The sequence below is a fragment of the Schistocerca gregaria genome, chromosome 5, assembly GCF_023897955.1.
Source record: "Schistocerca gregaria isolate iqSchGreg1 chromosome 5, iqSchGreg1.2, whole genome shotgun sequence".
NCBI lineage: Eukaryota > Metazoa > Arthropoda > Insecta > Orthoptera > Acrididae > Schistocerca > Schistocerca gregaria.
This window is the reverse complement of record NC_064924.1, coordinates 312,802,955-312,817,897: the sequence shown is the minus strand read 5'-3', so window position 1 is coordinate 312,817,897 and position 14,943 is coordinate 312,802,955. Positions and strand designations below refer to the sequence as shown.

At 42.8% G+C, this 14,943-nt stretch overlaps 1 protein-coding gene across 1 annotated transcript in view; it reads right to left on the bottom strand.

Moving 5' to 3' along the window:
• Window positions 1–1,506: 1,506 nt before the first annotated feature.
• The window catches only part of LOC126273326 (odorant receptor 83a-like), a 74,989-nt gene continuing 61,552 nt past the window's right edge, over window positions 1,507–14,943 (bottom strand). The window contains exons 8-9 of the mRNA XM_049976872.1: window positions 14,510–14,665; window positions 1,507–2,670 (exon numbers count right to left, since the gene is read on the bottom strand). Of these exons, the coding sequence (XP_049832829.1) occupies window positions 2,614–2,670; window positions 14,510–14,665 (213 nt within the window). The 3' untranslated portion in view covers window positions 1,507–2,613. The remainder of the gene's footprint in view (window positions 2,671–14,509; window positions 14,666–14,943) is intronic.

Here is a 14,943-nt window from a genome sequence, read left to right as displayed (position 1 = left end):
GAATCAAGCCCACTGAGACTGATGCAGGCAAAGACAGGCAGCTCCTTGATATCCCTCCACTCGAATCATCAATGGTGTCACTATACAGTGGGTTAGCAGAAGGTAAGGTCACATGGCTCCTCTTGTGGGGGACTGGGGTTGCTTATCACAACTGTCTAATTTAACCATCTGCAAATTGTCGGACAGTATGTCCTTTGCTGCTACTGTAAGTTCATGTCACTCTGCAATCTTAGCAACTCTGGCTAAAGAAAAGTCAGACAATGCCACTGTTGTAGTTTGGAGTTCATGGTCCAGTGTTAACCAGATGATCAGGTCCCTAATTAGTGAGTCCACATATTTGATTGCACAATGGGGACACTTGAAACTGCACTTGTGCAAGAGGCCTGCCACATTTGGCTGTCTGGAGTACTTGTGGTCCTGATTGTGCTGTAACTGTGCCACCAACACATGGGTTTGATGACCAAAATAATGTATAAGCACTTTGTATAAAACCTCAAACTTAAGTTCCTCAGGCCCAGTAGAGGGCTTCAAATTCTGCACAGTTTGTACAATCCTACATTGCTAGACAATATCAAGGCAGCCTTATCAACTTGACTAAGGATGTGCCTTACTTGTAAGTGCTCCTGAAGACACAACTACTCCTGTCAGCATTCCAAAAATGCTGGTCCACAATCACCACGATTTAACACTATGAAGAAGAAAGTGCCACGTGCTTAAGAACATCCTTTGTATCTGCACAGGTGTGGAAATGTTGTGATACCATCACTGAAAGTACAAAATGTTACTGTACTAGCTGACAGTGGCTCAAGTACAAGAACAGGGCAGTGAACTTGGGAAGAGAGAATGAAACTCAATGTGCAAGTAAATCTACGGAGGAACAGAGTGTCGAAACACTACATAGAGACAAGCACAGAGCAACCACAATGCAACTGGTGTGTGTGACTGAGTAACTAAGCATGAGGAAAAAACAGTACAGCACAAGCCAAAGGCCAGGTCTGAGGTAGTTGATGTTCACATAAGAACTACTGTACCAAGCCTTTTGCTGCTGACAGATAAACACCTGAGTCAGTGGTTCTGATCATGCAATGCCTCACTCACACCCTCCATGTCAGCATTCTACCCTATCCAGGTGTAACACCCATGTCATCTCAGCTCCATCCATCTCTATATGTTACATCAAAATTAAGTTTAGGCACTTAAGAGGGAAATGAAAGTGAAAGATGGCAACAGATATAGGATAAATTGTGGATAGTTTGCAGATCTCATTCAGTGTCACAATCAATAATAAATATGACTCATTAGCTGATGTAAGAGATGAAGAGCAGCAGAAGACAATAGTGTGCTGTGAGCTGATAGAAATAATATTCCAGGAAGATCAAATGTGGAGTCAGAGAGATAGTGGAAAGTTTTTCAGCTGAGTATAAGTTATGGGACTGGTATTGGCCAATAGCTGGAGAAAAAGGTAGAACCAGGATTCCAGGTGCTGCTTGTCATTAAGAACATTAGTTTTTATTAAGATTTTATTAAACACAGTGTGTACACAGTATTAATTAGTTAACTAAAGTTATCCTCATATGCACAGTAAGATAGTGAGAATAATTTTTCTTTTTACGCAGTGATGTGACATTCATTGCAAGGTCTTCCACACATGGTGCACTGACAATTGTCAATGATCTTGTGATTCCCTTAGTTGAGCATATTTGGTGATGCAGTCTGTGGGCTGCCACCCTCACGTACATGCAGCACAACTGGAAACTGGCTTCCTTCCATGCATTATTTGTCATTGCTGGGGTGCTCAGCAGTCGGTGATTTATGCCTTTTACTTTTTACCACCCGTCTTCCAGGAGTCAGGTGCTTTGTTAGGTTGATAGCTGGGCCATGGTCTTGGTGCATTGTTCGTCGGTCGTCCTACTGGTGGCTTTTTATTTCCACTACATTTTCTTGTATTTCGGCGCATCTGGTGTAGTTTCCAAACATCCGGCTTCATACCTTTGAATGTGTCTATCAATACACAAGGTACAGATGAAAGAAATTTTGCGATGAGAGTTTCATGTTAGAAGCGAACACTTCTTATATGTAGTAACTCTGGCCTCTTAGTTCAGGATTCAGCAAGGATCGGTTATAATTTGTAGAAAAACTGAATAACTTATAACCTTCGCTTGCTACTAAAGATGAACAGTTTTATCTCAAAGGAAAAAAAATCTAAAGACTTTTGGATATATCTCGATTTATTCCGTGGGTCTTCTCTAGAAAATACGTACTTACTCTCGTCTGATAGCATATATGATGCAATTAATTAGGAAATTCTAAACTGACTTTACATGTCACTTGCACTGTTCTGTAGAAGCCTCAGAATCTTACGCTGTATCAAGTCAGCTAGTTTGTCATAGCAACTAATATGTAAAGAAAATTGCTGAAGTGAACGTTTTGTTTTGCAATTTGGTGATTTTAATAACAGAGTAACTTCCTGGGTAATGACAACAGAAGACTTGCAATTTTCTACAGTGCACTAAAATAATGCTGAATTAGAACTTAGAATGAGTTTCCGAAATGCATACGTGATGCACCACATTATCATCAGGAAAAAGAAATCTAGATCGTTTCGTCCTCTTCTCATTCTTCCCTCATACTTCGTAGAACCGTGTAGTAGGAGAAAGACAGCTTGATGAGCTGAAAATAAAGTTCCATCAATATTCTGTGAATGATGTACACAGACATGCAGTGTAAAATACAATGTACTTAAATTTACTTCCAGTATTTGATATATACACTTAGGGTTGTTAAAGAAATAATACTGATAACAGAAGATAGTGCAGTGTTTATCGAATAGGAAATGTGTTTCATTTGTAGGATGTAGGAAAATTGCTTTCGTCCAGCAGTAATTTCAGAAGAGGGACTGAAAATTGTCGGGAAAGAACTTACGTTTCAGAATATAGCTGATGCTTCAAGCAGAAGTACCAGTCGGCCATTGCTATTAACGCATGTCGTTATTTTTCAGGCCATTGACACAAAGAGTAGTGTTTAACGTCCTATCCATAACCAGGTCATTAGAGACATAGCGTATGCTCGCACTGGAAAAGGATGGGCAAGGAAATTTGTAATGACTTCTGACAAGACTTAGTTCAGCATCAGATCCGCACACAGGATTATTTTTTGTTTTTCGGGTGGGGGGGGGGGGAGGGAGGGTAGGAGGTGGAGGGGGCAAATCGATAAGCTAATTTTATCTAGAGTGTGACGTTTTTTGCCTTCTCCCTTTCCATTTCCTTCCAATAGTGAATGACTTTTTATTTCCATTGCATTTTCTTTTATTTCGATGCATCTGCTGTAGTTTACAAACATCCGAATTCAGAATCTTGGAATGTATCTAATAATAGACAAGGTACAGACGAAAAAGGTTCTGGGATCGTGTCAGAAATGAACATTGTGTGCAAAGCTGATTGTCTACTGTAATGCCTTGGAAACAATGTTGGAACATCTTGGTTATGGCAAAGTCTGGGCGAGATGTAATGCAGGTCAGTGACAACAGGATCAATGATAACAGGACACTCTTGCCTTTGATCATGATGACGAACGTTCTATTGGTTATAAAACAACAAGAGTAGCTATACATAATTTTTATGTTTGTGCATTTATACTGTACTTGGGTTAAAAAAAGTTGTTTTGGTTACATAAAAGCGCAAAAGTTATGCAATCAACAATTATTACTTATATTACAATATTATATTTATTTTTATGTTATTATATGAATAAAGATTCGATTAAACCTTTTAATAGATCAAGAGGTGGATAATATCTGATCTTCCACTCACGACTGAAGGTTGAGGTTGGTACAAGGAGGACAGAAAACACTTGAAGCAATATAAATTTCCTTTATTTCACATCTATGGTAACAAACTTCTTACCCACAGATTACTGGTTTCAGTCTGTAATGGCCATCTTCAGATCTTCAGAAAAATATGGAAAAACATAAATACACTAGTAGATTGTCTACAGCGTAAAACAATAAAACAAGACCACAATGAAAACTACTACTGACTTACATTTGTGCGCTTTAAGTTCGAAGAGGAATACCTGTTTTATAAAAACAATGCCCTAATGCAGCCATAGTGGCGTCGTCAATGTCAAATGCAAAAGCAGCACCAGTGTTGTCAAATATATATAAATAACAGCATAAGCAAGAATCATCTTGTCAGCAGCACTACTGTTCAAAACAAACTGCCGTACAGTAGCCAAGAGATGTTTGTGTTGTAGGTTCACCAGATGTCGCTGCTGTATGCATACACAAGTCTTCATGGATTAATTGAGAAATGTAAAATAAGCTGAAACAATCGGTAAAGACTTAATGGGCTGATAAGGTATAAGAGGCATTACGGTAATAAAAAGCGATGAAATAAGTTAGACTGCTAAAAAGAGGAAGAGTTAAGACACAGTAATTGACACATGCTCAAGTGCCAATATTATAGATAATTACATACATAATAAACAGCTTTCATAGTACACAGGATTATGTGAAACATAAAAATAGCTAAAGAAGCCACAATGAAAGAAAACATACTGCCGCACATAATCAGCGTCCTCTGTTAGTACTAAAGTCAGAATTATGCATAGGCTAGAAGTGGTTAGCTGTTAGAGGAACGTGACTGCCAGAGGGCCCCTCTTACCCTACTGGAATGCCGTTGCAAGAAAAGAATGATAAAACTCTGTACCAGTGCATGAACAAGATTATCTAGTTAACGCAGTGTGTTATATAAACAGAGAAGGAACAAGAAAATACTACAGTTATGCGCACAACGTACGAAAACGAAGTCAGTACGTAAGGCATTCTATACCAGATGAAACTATCAACAAACTACACTACTGGCCATTCAAATTGCTACACCACGAAGATGCCGTGCTACAAACACGAAATTTAACCGACAGGAAGAAGATGCTGTCCCATGCAAATGATTAGCTTTTCAGAGCATTCACACTACGTTGGCGCCGGGGGCGACACTTACAACGTGCTGACATGAGGAAAGTTTCCAACCGATTTCTCATACACAAACAGTAGTTGACCGGCGTTGACTGGTGAAACATTGTTGTGATGCCTCGTGTAAGGAGCACTCATGTTGGTCGAGATCCAATGACTGTTAGCAGAATATGGAATCGGTGGGTTCAGGAGGGTAATACAGAACGCCGTGCTGGATCCCAATGGCCTCGTATCACTAGCAGTCGAGATGGCAGGAATCTTATCCGCATGGGTGTAACGGATCGTGCAGCCACGTCTCGATCCGTGAGTCAACAGATGGGGACGTTTGCAAGATAACAACCATCTGCATGAATAGTTTGACGACGTTTGCAGCAGCATGGACTATCAGCTCGGATACCATGACTGTGGTTACCCTTGACACTGCATCGCAGACAGGAGCGCCTGCGATGGTGTACTCAACAATGAACCTGGGTGCACAAATGGCGAAACCTCTTTTTTTCGGATGAATCCAGATTCTGTTTACAGCATCATGATGGTCGCATCCGTGGTTTGACGACATCACGGTGAACACAGCTTGGAAGTGTGTATTTGTCATTGCGTACAGGCGTATCACCCAGCATGATGATATGGGATGCCATTGGTTACACGTCTCGGTCACCTCTTGTTCACATTGACGGAACTTTGACAGTGGACGTTTCATTTCAGATGTGTTATGACTCGTCGCTCTATCCTTCATTCGATCCCTGCGAAACCCTACATTTCAGCAGGATAATGCACGACCGCATGTTGCACGTCGTGTACGGGCCTTTCTGGATACAGAAAATGTTCGACTGCTGCTCTGGCCAGCACATTCTCCAGATCTCTCACCAAATGAAGACGTCTGGTCAATGGTGGCCCAGCAACTGGGTTGTCACAATATGCCAGTCACTACTGTTGATGAACTGTGGAATCGTGTACACGCCATCCAAGCTCTGTTTGACCTTATGCCCAGGTGTATCAGGGCCGTTATTATGGCCAGAGGTGGTTTTTCTGGGTACTGATTTCTCAGGATCTATGCAACCAAATTGCGTGAAATTATAATCACATTTCAGTTCTAGTATAATATATTTATCCAATGAATACTCTTTATCATCTGCATTTCTTCTTGGTGTAGCAATTTTAATGGCCAGTAGTGTATATATAACAGAGGCGTTCAGTGACTGAAGTTCTCCCCAACACCCAACGTGGCTTTCGACCTTCTTTCTCTCCCGATGACCAAATCCTATGTCTCACTCATTTCCTCTCCTCTCCCTCCAGCTTAACTCCCATCGATCCTCCATTTTGTCTCCCTTGACCTCGAAAAGGTCTACCACCATGCCTGGCACCCGGTCTCCTGTTTAAACTCCAGATCTAAGCCCTTCCTGTCAACTATGTCCGTCTGATTGCCTCCTTCTGCTCCCACTGCCCCTCCTATGTTACCATCCATAATGCTGATTCCTGCACCTTCTACCCCTCTGTGGGTGTGCCCCAGAGGTCTGTCCTCTCCCCTCTCCTCTACCTCTTGTACACGGCAGTTATACCCCAACCCCACCCCCTCTCCCTCCAGTACACCTCCTGCAGTATGCCAATGACACTGCATTCCTTGCCCTCGCACCTAGCCTTCAATGATCCCAACGACTTCTCCAGAATCACCTTGACCTTGTTGCCATATGGAATAATCAGTGGCTCCTGAAAATCAATCCTTCCAAGACCCAGGCGATCATTGTAGGTCATACCGCTCGCTTCTTCTGGCTCCTTGATTTCTCCCTTACCATCTGCGCCTGTCCTCTCCACCTTTCCCCCACACTCACCTACCTTGGCCTCACCACTGACTGTCACCTCACCTGGATCCCTCATCTCCGCTCTATCCAATCCAAAGTCCACAACTGCCTCCGACTCCTAAAACTCCTCTCTGGCTGGACATGGGGGTTGAACCCCTCTTACATCCTCCACGCCTTCAAATCTTAATCCATCTCATCCTCTGTTACACCAGTCCCGCTTGGTAATCCGGCCCTCCCCCCCCCCCCCCCCAAAAAAAAAATTCTGTAAGTCCCTCCCAATGCTTGAGTGCCACACACTTTGGCTCACCTTCTGTATGTGCCTCCTGTCCTCCATGCGGATCCTCTACAACCTGATTCCTTTCCCCCATCTGCTCCTTTTCCTCAAACATATTTGTGTCCTCTACGCCTCTTGCCACCTTGATCTGCCTCATCCCGTGGTTGCTCCTCTCCTCTCAACCCCCAGCTTCTGCTGTGCCTTCACTGTTGTGTCCCCATTACCTTCCACCTCTACACCCTTCACCTCCTTTCCCAAGGTGGCTTCTGTCGACTCCCCCCTCTGGGATGATGCCCTCTCTCCCTTCATTTATCCCTCTTCTCAACTCTGATCTTCTCCTCCCCCTCCCGTCCTTTGTCCTTTCCCCAGACTCTCTCTCCCTCCCTTCCATTCTGTTTTTCCCTGCCTACCCTTTCCCTGCCCCCCTTCACTCCCCCGAGTCCTTCTGCTCTCCCCTCCACTGCATTTCCCACTCCTTCTTGCGTCCACCCAGTCCCTCCCTTTTACTATGTCCCCTTCCTCTGTCAGCCCCCTTTTTCCTTTCCTCTCCTCCCCCCTTTCTCCCCCAACTTTCCCTCCTCATCGGTCCGGGTCCTCCCCCCCACCCCCCATCTGCCGCCATGTCGTCTGTATAGTGCTGTTTTAAGTGAGTATTCAGTGTTGTGTGTCCTCTGTCAATGTTGCGAACAGCCACCATACTGTCGCTAGTTGTGTTTTTTCTATCTCGGGTGAACAGAAACCAGACTGTCAATGTGTTCTTTTAAATTGTACCTGATTATTTACTATGTGTTTTAATCAGCATCGCCGACTGGTTTGTTTTTATGTTTTCGTCGTAATTTTTTCTCCATGTTTCAGTTTTTAACAGTCACCATTTTATCGCCTGCTTTTGTTTGTTTTTCATGTATCCTGATGCTGTTTGTTAACTTTTCTGTTGCCAGCCCACCCCACCTCTGGGGGGGGGGGGGGAATCGAAATCCAACAAAGAAAAATAAGAAGATTGAAGTTAAACATTGTGAAGCCGAGCAAAGTACGTATTGGGCATGAAATCGCTCCGCAGTTAAGCAGTTTTCTTGGTTCTTTCATTTTTTGCAATGTAAATTTTAAGATTCTCTAACAAATTAACAGAACGGCCTTTTCCCACTCTGTGGAGAATACGTATACAATTCATAATGCTCTCTATAGAATGACCAGTTTCAGATACTTCATATTTAAAGCACACAAATGTATATGTCTGTCAGTAATACTATTCATTATGATTTGTTTTGTTGTTTTAAACTGTAGACAATCTGCTAGTATGCTTCTTCATATTTTGCTGCAGATCTGAAGATGGTCATTATAGACTGAAACTGGTAATCTGTTAACAAAAACTTTGTGGCCATAGACGCAAAGTAAAGGAAATTTATTCTATATTCGGGTCACTGTTTTATTTGCGACAGTGTCGCAGCTTTTGAAAGACTTGAAGCAGAATGTTTGGGACGAGAGTCTCCAAGTGCGTCCCTTATTTTTCGATTGCTTTCTCCGTTTTGTCACTCTCAACATTTTCCCATTCCTTATGCCTCTTATAAGCCAGCTCAAGGATCTAATAATACCTGGTGTCCATATCATCCATGTTTGCATCTCCAAAGTTTGACATTAAATTTCTGCAACAACACTTTGTTCTCTGGAAGCAACCTTAAATATGCTGTACAATAATATTGCCCAGTTATAATGGCTACCTAAGGGCCTCTATATATAAAGATGATCGATTAATTCTCTCTGACATTGGGCGTATTAGGACGGAAATACAATATGGTGTAATTTACTGACACACACTGGTGTGCAAAAATTATGGACGGAAGTTATTTTCGGATGATGAAACTTGGGAAGAACTGCTACAATATACAAGGGCCACTTCAAAAGAAATGCTCACTATTTTTGTAGAAATACAGTTTTCATTCTGCATGTGTGGAAGTTTTACAGTGCGTAGATACATCCCTCCCGCTTGTTTTCAAACTTAGTTCAACCTGTTCTCTTGAGTGGCGCCGTCACACAATGTCTTTAAGATGGCTGCTACATTTGACGTTCGTCAGAATCGACGTGTAGAATTCCTGTGCTGTGAAAACGAGACAGTCGGAAACATCCACAAGAGGTTGTAAAAGGTGTATGGAGATGCTGCTGTCGATCACAGTACAGTTAGTCGGCGGGCAAGCAGGTTACATGATGAAAGCGGGCACGACAATATTGAGGATTGTCCTCACAGAGGCAGTCCTCGAACTGCACACACTGCAGACAATGTGCAGAGAGTTAACGAAATGGTGACTGCTGAGAGACGCACCACAGTGAATGAATTGTCACACTACGTTCGGACAGGGGAAGGGAGTGTTTGCAGAATACTGAGTGTTGGCGTTAAAAGGGTTTGTGCCAGGTGGGGTTCCCAGGATGTTAACAGTGGCTCACAAAGAAACAAGAAAAACGGTATGCAGCGAACTTTTGGAACACTACGAGAATGGTGGAGATGAATTTCTTGGAAGAATTGTGACAGATGACGAAACACGGCTCCATCATTTTTCACCAGAGGCGAAGAAGCAATCAATGGAGTGGCATCATGCAAATTCACTAAAGAAAAAAAAATTCAAAACCACACCTTCCGCTGGAAAAGTTATCGCTACAGTGTTTTTCGATTCTGCTTGTGGACATGATGCCAAGTGGAACCATCATAAATTCTGATGCAAATGTGGCGACACTGAAGAAACTTCAAGCTTGACTGAGTCGTGTTCGACCACATCGGCAAAAGCAGAATGTTTTGCGGTTGCAGGACAATGCACGGCCACATGTCAGTCAAAAAACCATGGAAGCGATCACAAAACTCGGATGGATAACACTGAAACACCCGCCTTACAGTCCTGACCTGGCTCCATGTGACTATCATCTCTTTGGGAAACTGAAAGACTCTCTTCGTGGAACAAGGTTTGAAGACGACTCCCTTGTGCACGCTGCCAAACAGTGGCTCCAAAAAGTTGTTCCAGAATTTTACCGTGCAGGTATACAGATGCTGGTCCCAAGACGGCGTAAGGCAGTTGATAGGGATGGAAATTATGTGGAGAAATGAAAATATAGTTCCTAAAGGATGTATCTACACACTGTAAAAGTTTCAAATATGTAGAATAAAAGATGGATTAAAAAAATATTGTGCATTTCTTTTGGAGTGACCCCTGTAGTTCTGGACGTAACTGAAAAAACACGCAATGAGACGAACAGAAAAGCCACTTCTATTCAAAGACGATAATTGCGCTGAACATCGCGATTTATGATGGTCCACTGGACATTATAAAAGGCGTGACATGGTTCTTAATAGGGTGTTTAATCACCATGGATAACAAGGCACGCTCTGAAACGTCCCTCCATCCTGGCTATAAGGTTGAAGAGGAGTTCTGATGGCAGGGTATCCCACTACTCAGCCAGCGAGTTTGACAACTGCTGGGTGGTCGTGCATGTGGACGTGTTCCAACACGTCTTCCCAACGCATGCCATCCGCTCTCGATGAATTTAGGTCGGGGGCATGGGTAGGCCAGTCCTTTCGCCGAATATCCTGTCGTTGTAAGCGTTCTTCCATCACTGCTGTTCGATGCGATCCACAAAAATGAAGTTCGAAAGCAACGAGGAAAACATACACACGGGGAAGGAGTGCAGTATCACAAGAACATTGACAGGTGCTTGTGCCGTGTTCAAAGATTTAGAGGTCAGTACACCCATGCAACATTATGCTCCCCCACATCATAACACCTGAACCACGAAAACAAACATGTTCTTGGGAACATTACGTGTTCCCACCTCTCGCATTATAAGGACAAAAATGGTTCAATTGGCTCTGAGCACTAAGGGACTTAACATCTGAGGTCATCGGTCACCTAGAACTTAGAACTACTTAAACCTAACCAACCTAAGGACATCACACACATCCATACCCGAGACAGGATTCGAACCTGCGACCGTAGCGGTCGCGCGGTTCCAGACTGAAGCCCCTAGAAATTTGTCACCGATGACAGAATTCGAGCGATACCATCACACCGTAGTGAATAGACAATGAAAGGAGGCCTTTGTGGATGAGGAATTTATATTGAAAATATAAGAGAATCACGAATGGCATTGGTAAAATGAAGAATGAAAGCTCAGAGAAGATCTTCCCTGTATGTCCACAAATACTAGCGCCTAACAGAACCAACAGTTTGTTATCGCATCAGGATACACCGTGTACAAAATTTATTTTCGTTTTTATTCCACAATACAACCCAATGTAAGGCGTCAGCCGTTGGGTCTATAACTAATCGCGGTTCGGCAGAAATCAATACATGTCTTCTATACCAGGAAGCATGAGAGATTTTTCGTATTACTCATTATACTCTAACACGTATTATGTTCGAATATAATGACTTTTCGAGAGACTAGAAATCTATTCTGTAGGAATCAGCATTGATTTCGAAAAGGACGATCGTGTGAAACCCAGCTCGCACTACTCCTCCACGACAATCAGAGGGCCATAGACACTTGTTCCCAGGTAGATGCCGTGTTTCTTGACTTCCACAGGGCGTTTGATACAGTTCCACACAGTCGTTTAATGAACAAAGTAAGAGCATATGGACTATAACAGAACGCAGTATGTCATTCTCAATGGAGAGAAGTCTTCCGAAGTAAGAGTGATTTCAGGTGTGCCACAGGGGAGTGTCGTAGGACCGTTGCTATTCACAATATATATAAATAACCTTGTGGATAACATCGGAAGTTCACTGAGACTTTATGCGCATGATGCTGTAGCATATCGAGAGGTTGTAACAATGGAAAAATGTACTGAAATGCAGGAGGATCTGCAACGAATTGACGCATGGTGCAGCGATGGCTATTAAATCTCAATGTAGACAAGTGTAATGCGCTGCAAATACAATGAAAGAAAGATCCTTTATTATTTAGCTACAATATCAGGTCAGCAACTGGAAGCAGTTAATTCCATAAATTATCTGGGAATATGCATTAGGAGTGATTTAAAATGGAATGACTATATGAAATCAATCGTCGGTAAAGCAGGTTCTAGACTGAGATCCATTGGATGAATCCTAAGGAAATGCAATCCGAAAACAAAGGAAGTATGTTACAGTACACTTGTTCGCCCTCTGCTTGAATACTGCTCACCGGTGTGGGATCCGTACCAGATAGGGTTGATAGAAGAGATAGAGAAGATCCAGCGGAGAGCAGCGCGCTTCGTTACAGGATCATTTAGTATTCGTAATTGCGAAAGTGTTACGGAGATTATAGATAAACTCCAGTGGAAGACCTTGCAAGAGAGACGCTCAGTAGCTCGGCACGGGCTTTTGTTGAAGTTTCGAGAACATACCTTGACCGAGGAGTCAAGCAGTATATTGCTCCCTCCTACGTATATCTCGCGAAGAGACCATCAGGATAAAATCAGAGAGATTAGAGCCCACACAGAGGCATACCGACAATCTTTCTTTCCACGAACAATACGAGACTGGAATAGAAGGGAGAACCGATAAAGGTACTCAAGGTACCCTCCGCCACACACCGTCAGGTGGCTTGCGGAGTATGGATGTATATGAAGTTACTGAGAATTAAAAAAAATTAGTATTTATCATTTTCAGTCTTAAGCTAGCGAAAATATCGTATGAAACATTTTGTATTACAATATGGCCAACAGAAAGAGAGAGGCACTTCTAAAATCAGCTGCGATAAAGTTCCAGCGCTATATTATCATTTTGCAGCTTTGATTCTTATGTACACTGGTGCCCAAAGTTAAAGCAACAAACCACTATTTCCCCATCCTGTGTCTAATTCACGATATAAGCATACAAACTGTCAACAGATGTCCGTACCATCGTGTTCTGCTCGGAAGACGGCAATCAGGTCAACGGTCAACCACGCCAAAGATGACCTCAGGGCACCTATAAAACGGAATAGTCTTTGCTGGGTAGTCCCACATCCACAATCGCTGCGTACACAGTCACAGACTGTGCGGTATGGCACATAGAAGATGCCTACCTGACTCTCGGCGGTGGAGGGCCAAAGGAGGGATGGAAGGAGGGCAGTTGCAAACTGATGTTGCCCGATGGCTTAATGTGATCCGTTCTATTGCTTCTTGAACATGGCGACAGTTTATAGGGACCGAAATGTATCCCGAAGACCAGGACAAGGGCGACCACGATTGACGTTATTTGGTTATAAGGGCACGATAGTACAGCCTCAGTAGTGCATGGCAACTGGCATCTGACCTCTCAGCATCCATTGGAAGCGTTATGTAGGGGCAAACGGGGTACAGAAAGCTTCGGCAGGGCGGCCTTTAGCGACGAAGACCTGCTATACGTTTACCTCTGACGCATCTTCACAGAAGGGAACGTCTAGAGTGGAGTCGTCAACATCCCACTTTGACGGTCGGTCAGTAGGCTAATGTTCTTTTCATAGACGAGTCCCGATTTGGTCTGGAGAATGATTCTCGACAGGTTCGCATCAGGAGGGAACGTGGAGTAAGTTATCAGGACCCAAAAATTAAGGAAAGAGACCGATATCGAGGAGGATCCCTAGGGGTGTGGGCAGGGATTATGTTGACCTCTCGAACACCTCCTCATCAAATTGCATGGCTGAATCGGCAAGGTTTAACTACTGTCAGGAATCATGATGACATCTTGGGACACCATGTACGGTTGTTGCGAAGTGCTATGGGCCCAGACTTCGTACTGATGGACGATGATGCACGACCTCATGGAGCACGGGTGGTTAATGTTTTCTTGGAAACGGATGGTATTGCACGCATGGCGTTGCCTATTCGCTCACCCAATTTGAGGCCCAAAGAGAATATCTGGGATGCACTAGAGAGACGGGTTGCATCACGTCAGCATCGATCAATCACTCTCCAAGACTCGCGAGCAGCTCTGCAGGAAGAATTGGCTTTATTGCCTCAATATGAGGTTGATGGCATAATTCACATCATGTCCTGTTATTGTCACGCCAATACTGCTGCCAGAGGTGGTCACACCTCATACTGAGCACATTAAACAGTTGTTAGAATGTGTATGTAAACCCGTTAAGGTGGAAAAAAACGAATAACGTTTTTGTCAACCGTTATGCAAATTGCAGTTCTTTACGTTCTGTATTCTTCAAATTGTTTCTACTGTGTATGATGATTTTTTAGCAAAATACATACAACGTTGCAAAATTTCAATTTGTTGCTTTAATTTTGGACACGAGTGTATATCAGTGCCGGATCTAAGGTATTAAATATTTAAATCGATCTAATGTGTTACTGCGTTTGTCTCAATATAGAGCATAACATTTCTATCACAAGATGACTGTAAATTTCAGATAATGTATATTTTCATGTGAGTGGGCGGATAAAAATGTGTGGTCTGTTCGTTCCGTATACACCCTACGAATAAAATATTCGAAAGTTATTACAAGTTTTAGAAAAGTGTTACTGCAACTCACATCAACGAAAGTTGCGACGTTGAGTGCATAGAACCAGCCGCCTTTGAAGATGAAAGCCTTCTGTGAACGCCATATGATGATGACGATGCTTTTCTGGGACGGAACGTCCCAGTACTCCCAGCCACTGTCGTATGCCGCGTCGCCCACTTCTACACCCTGATCGTTCAAAAAAAGAAAATAATGGTGAAGTATTTCCAGAAGTTGTTCTCATTTAAATTTGTCGATTGATATAAGAAAGTGACTACTGTACTATATCATACACTTGTGAACATCAGTAACGGTGCAAAAATTAAATGAGAAAAATAACTTTCCCATCAAATAGATATGGAGTTGACTTACAACAATTTTTATTTTCAGTTACTAACTAAAACCAATTATTATTATTTTGTATGTACTATACGCTGTTCTTTAATGTATTCTTTGGTTCTGTTACA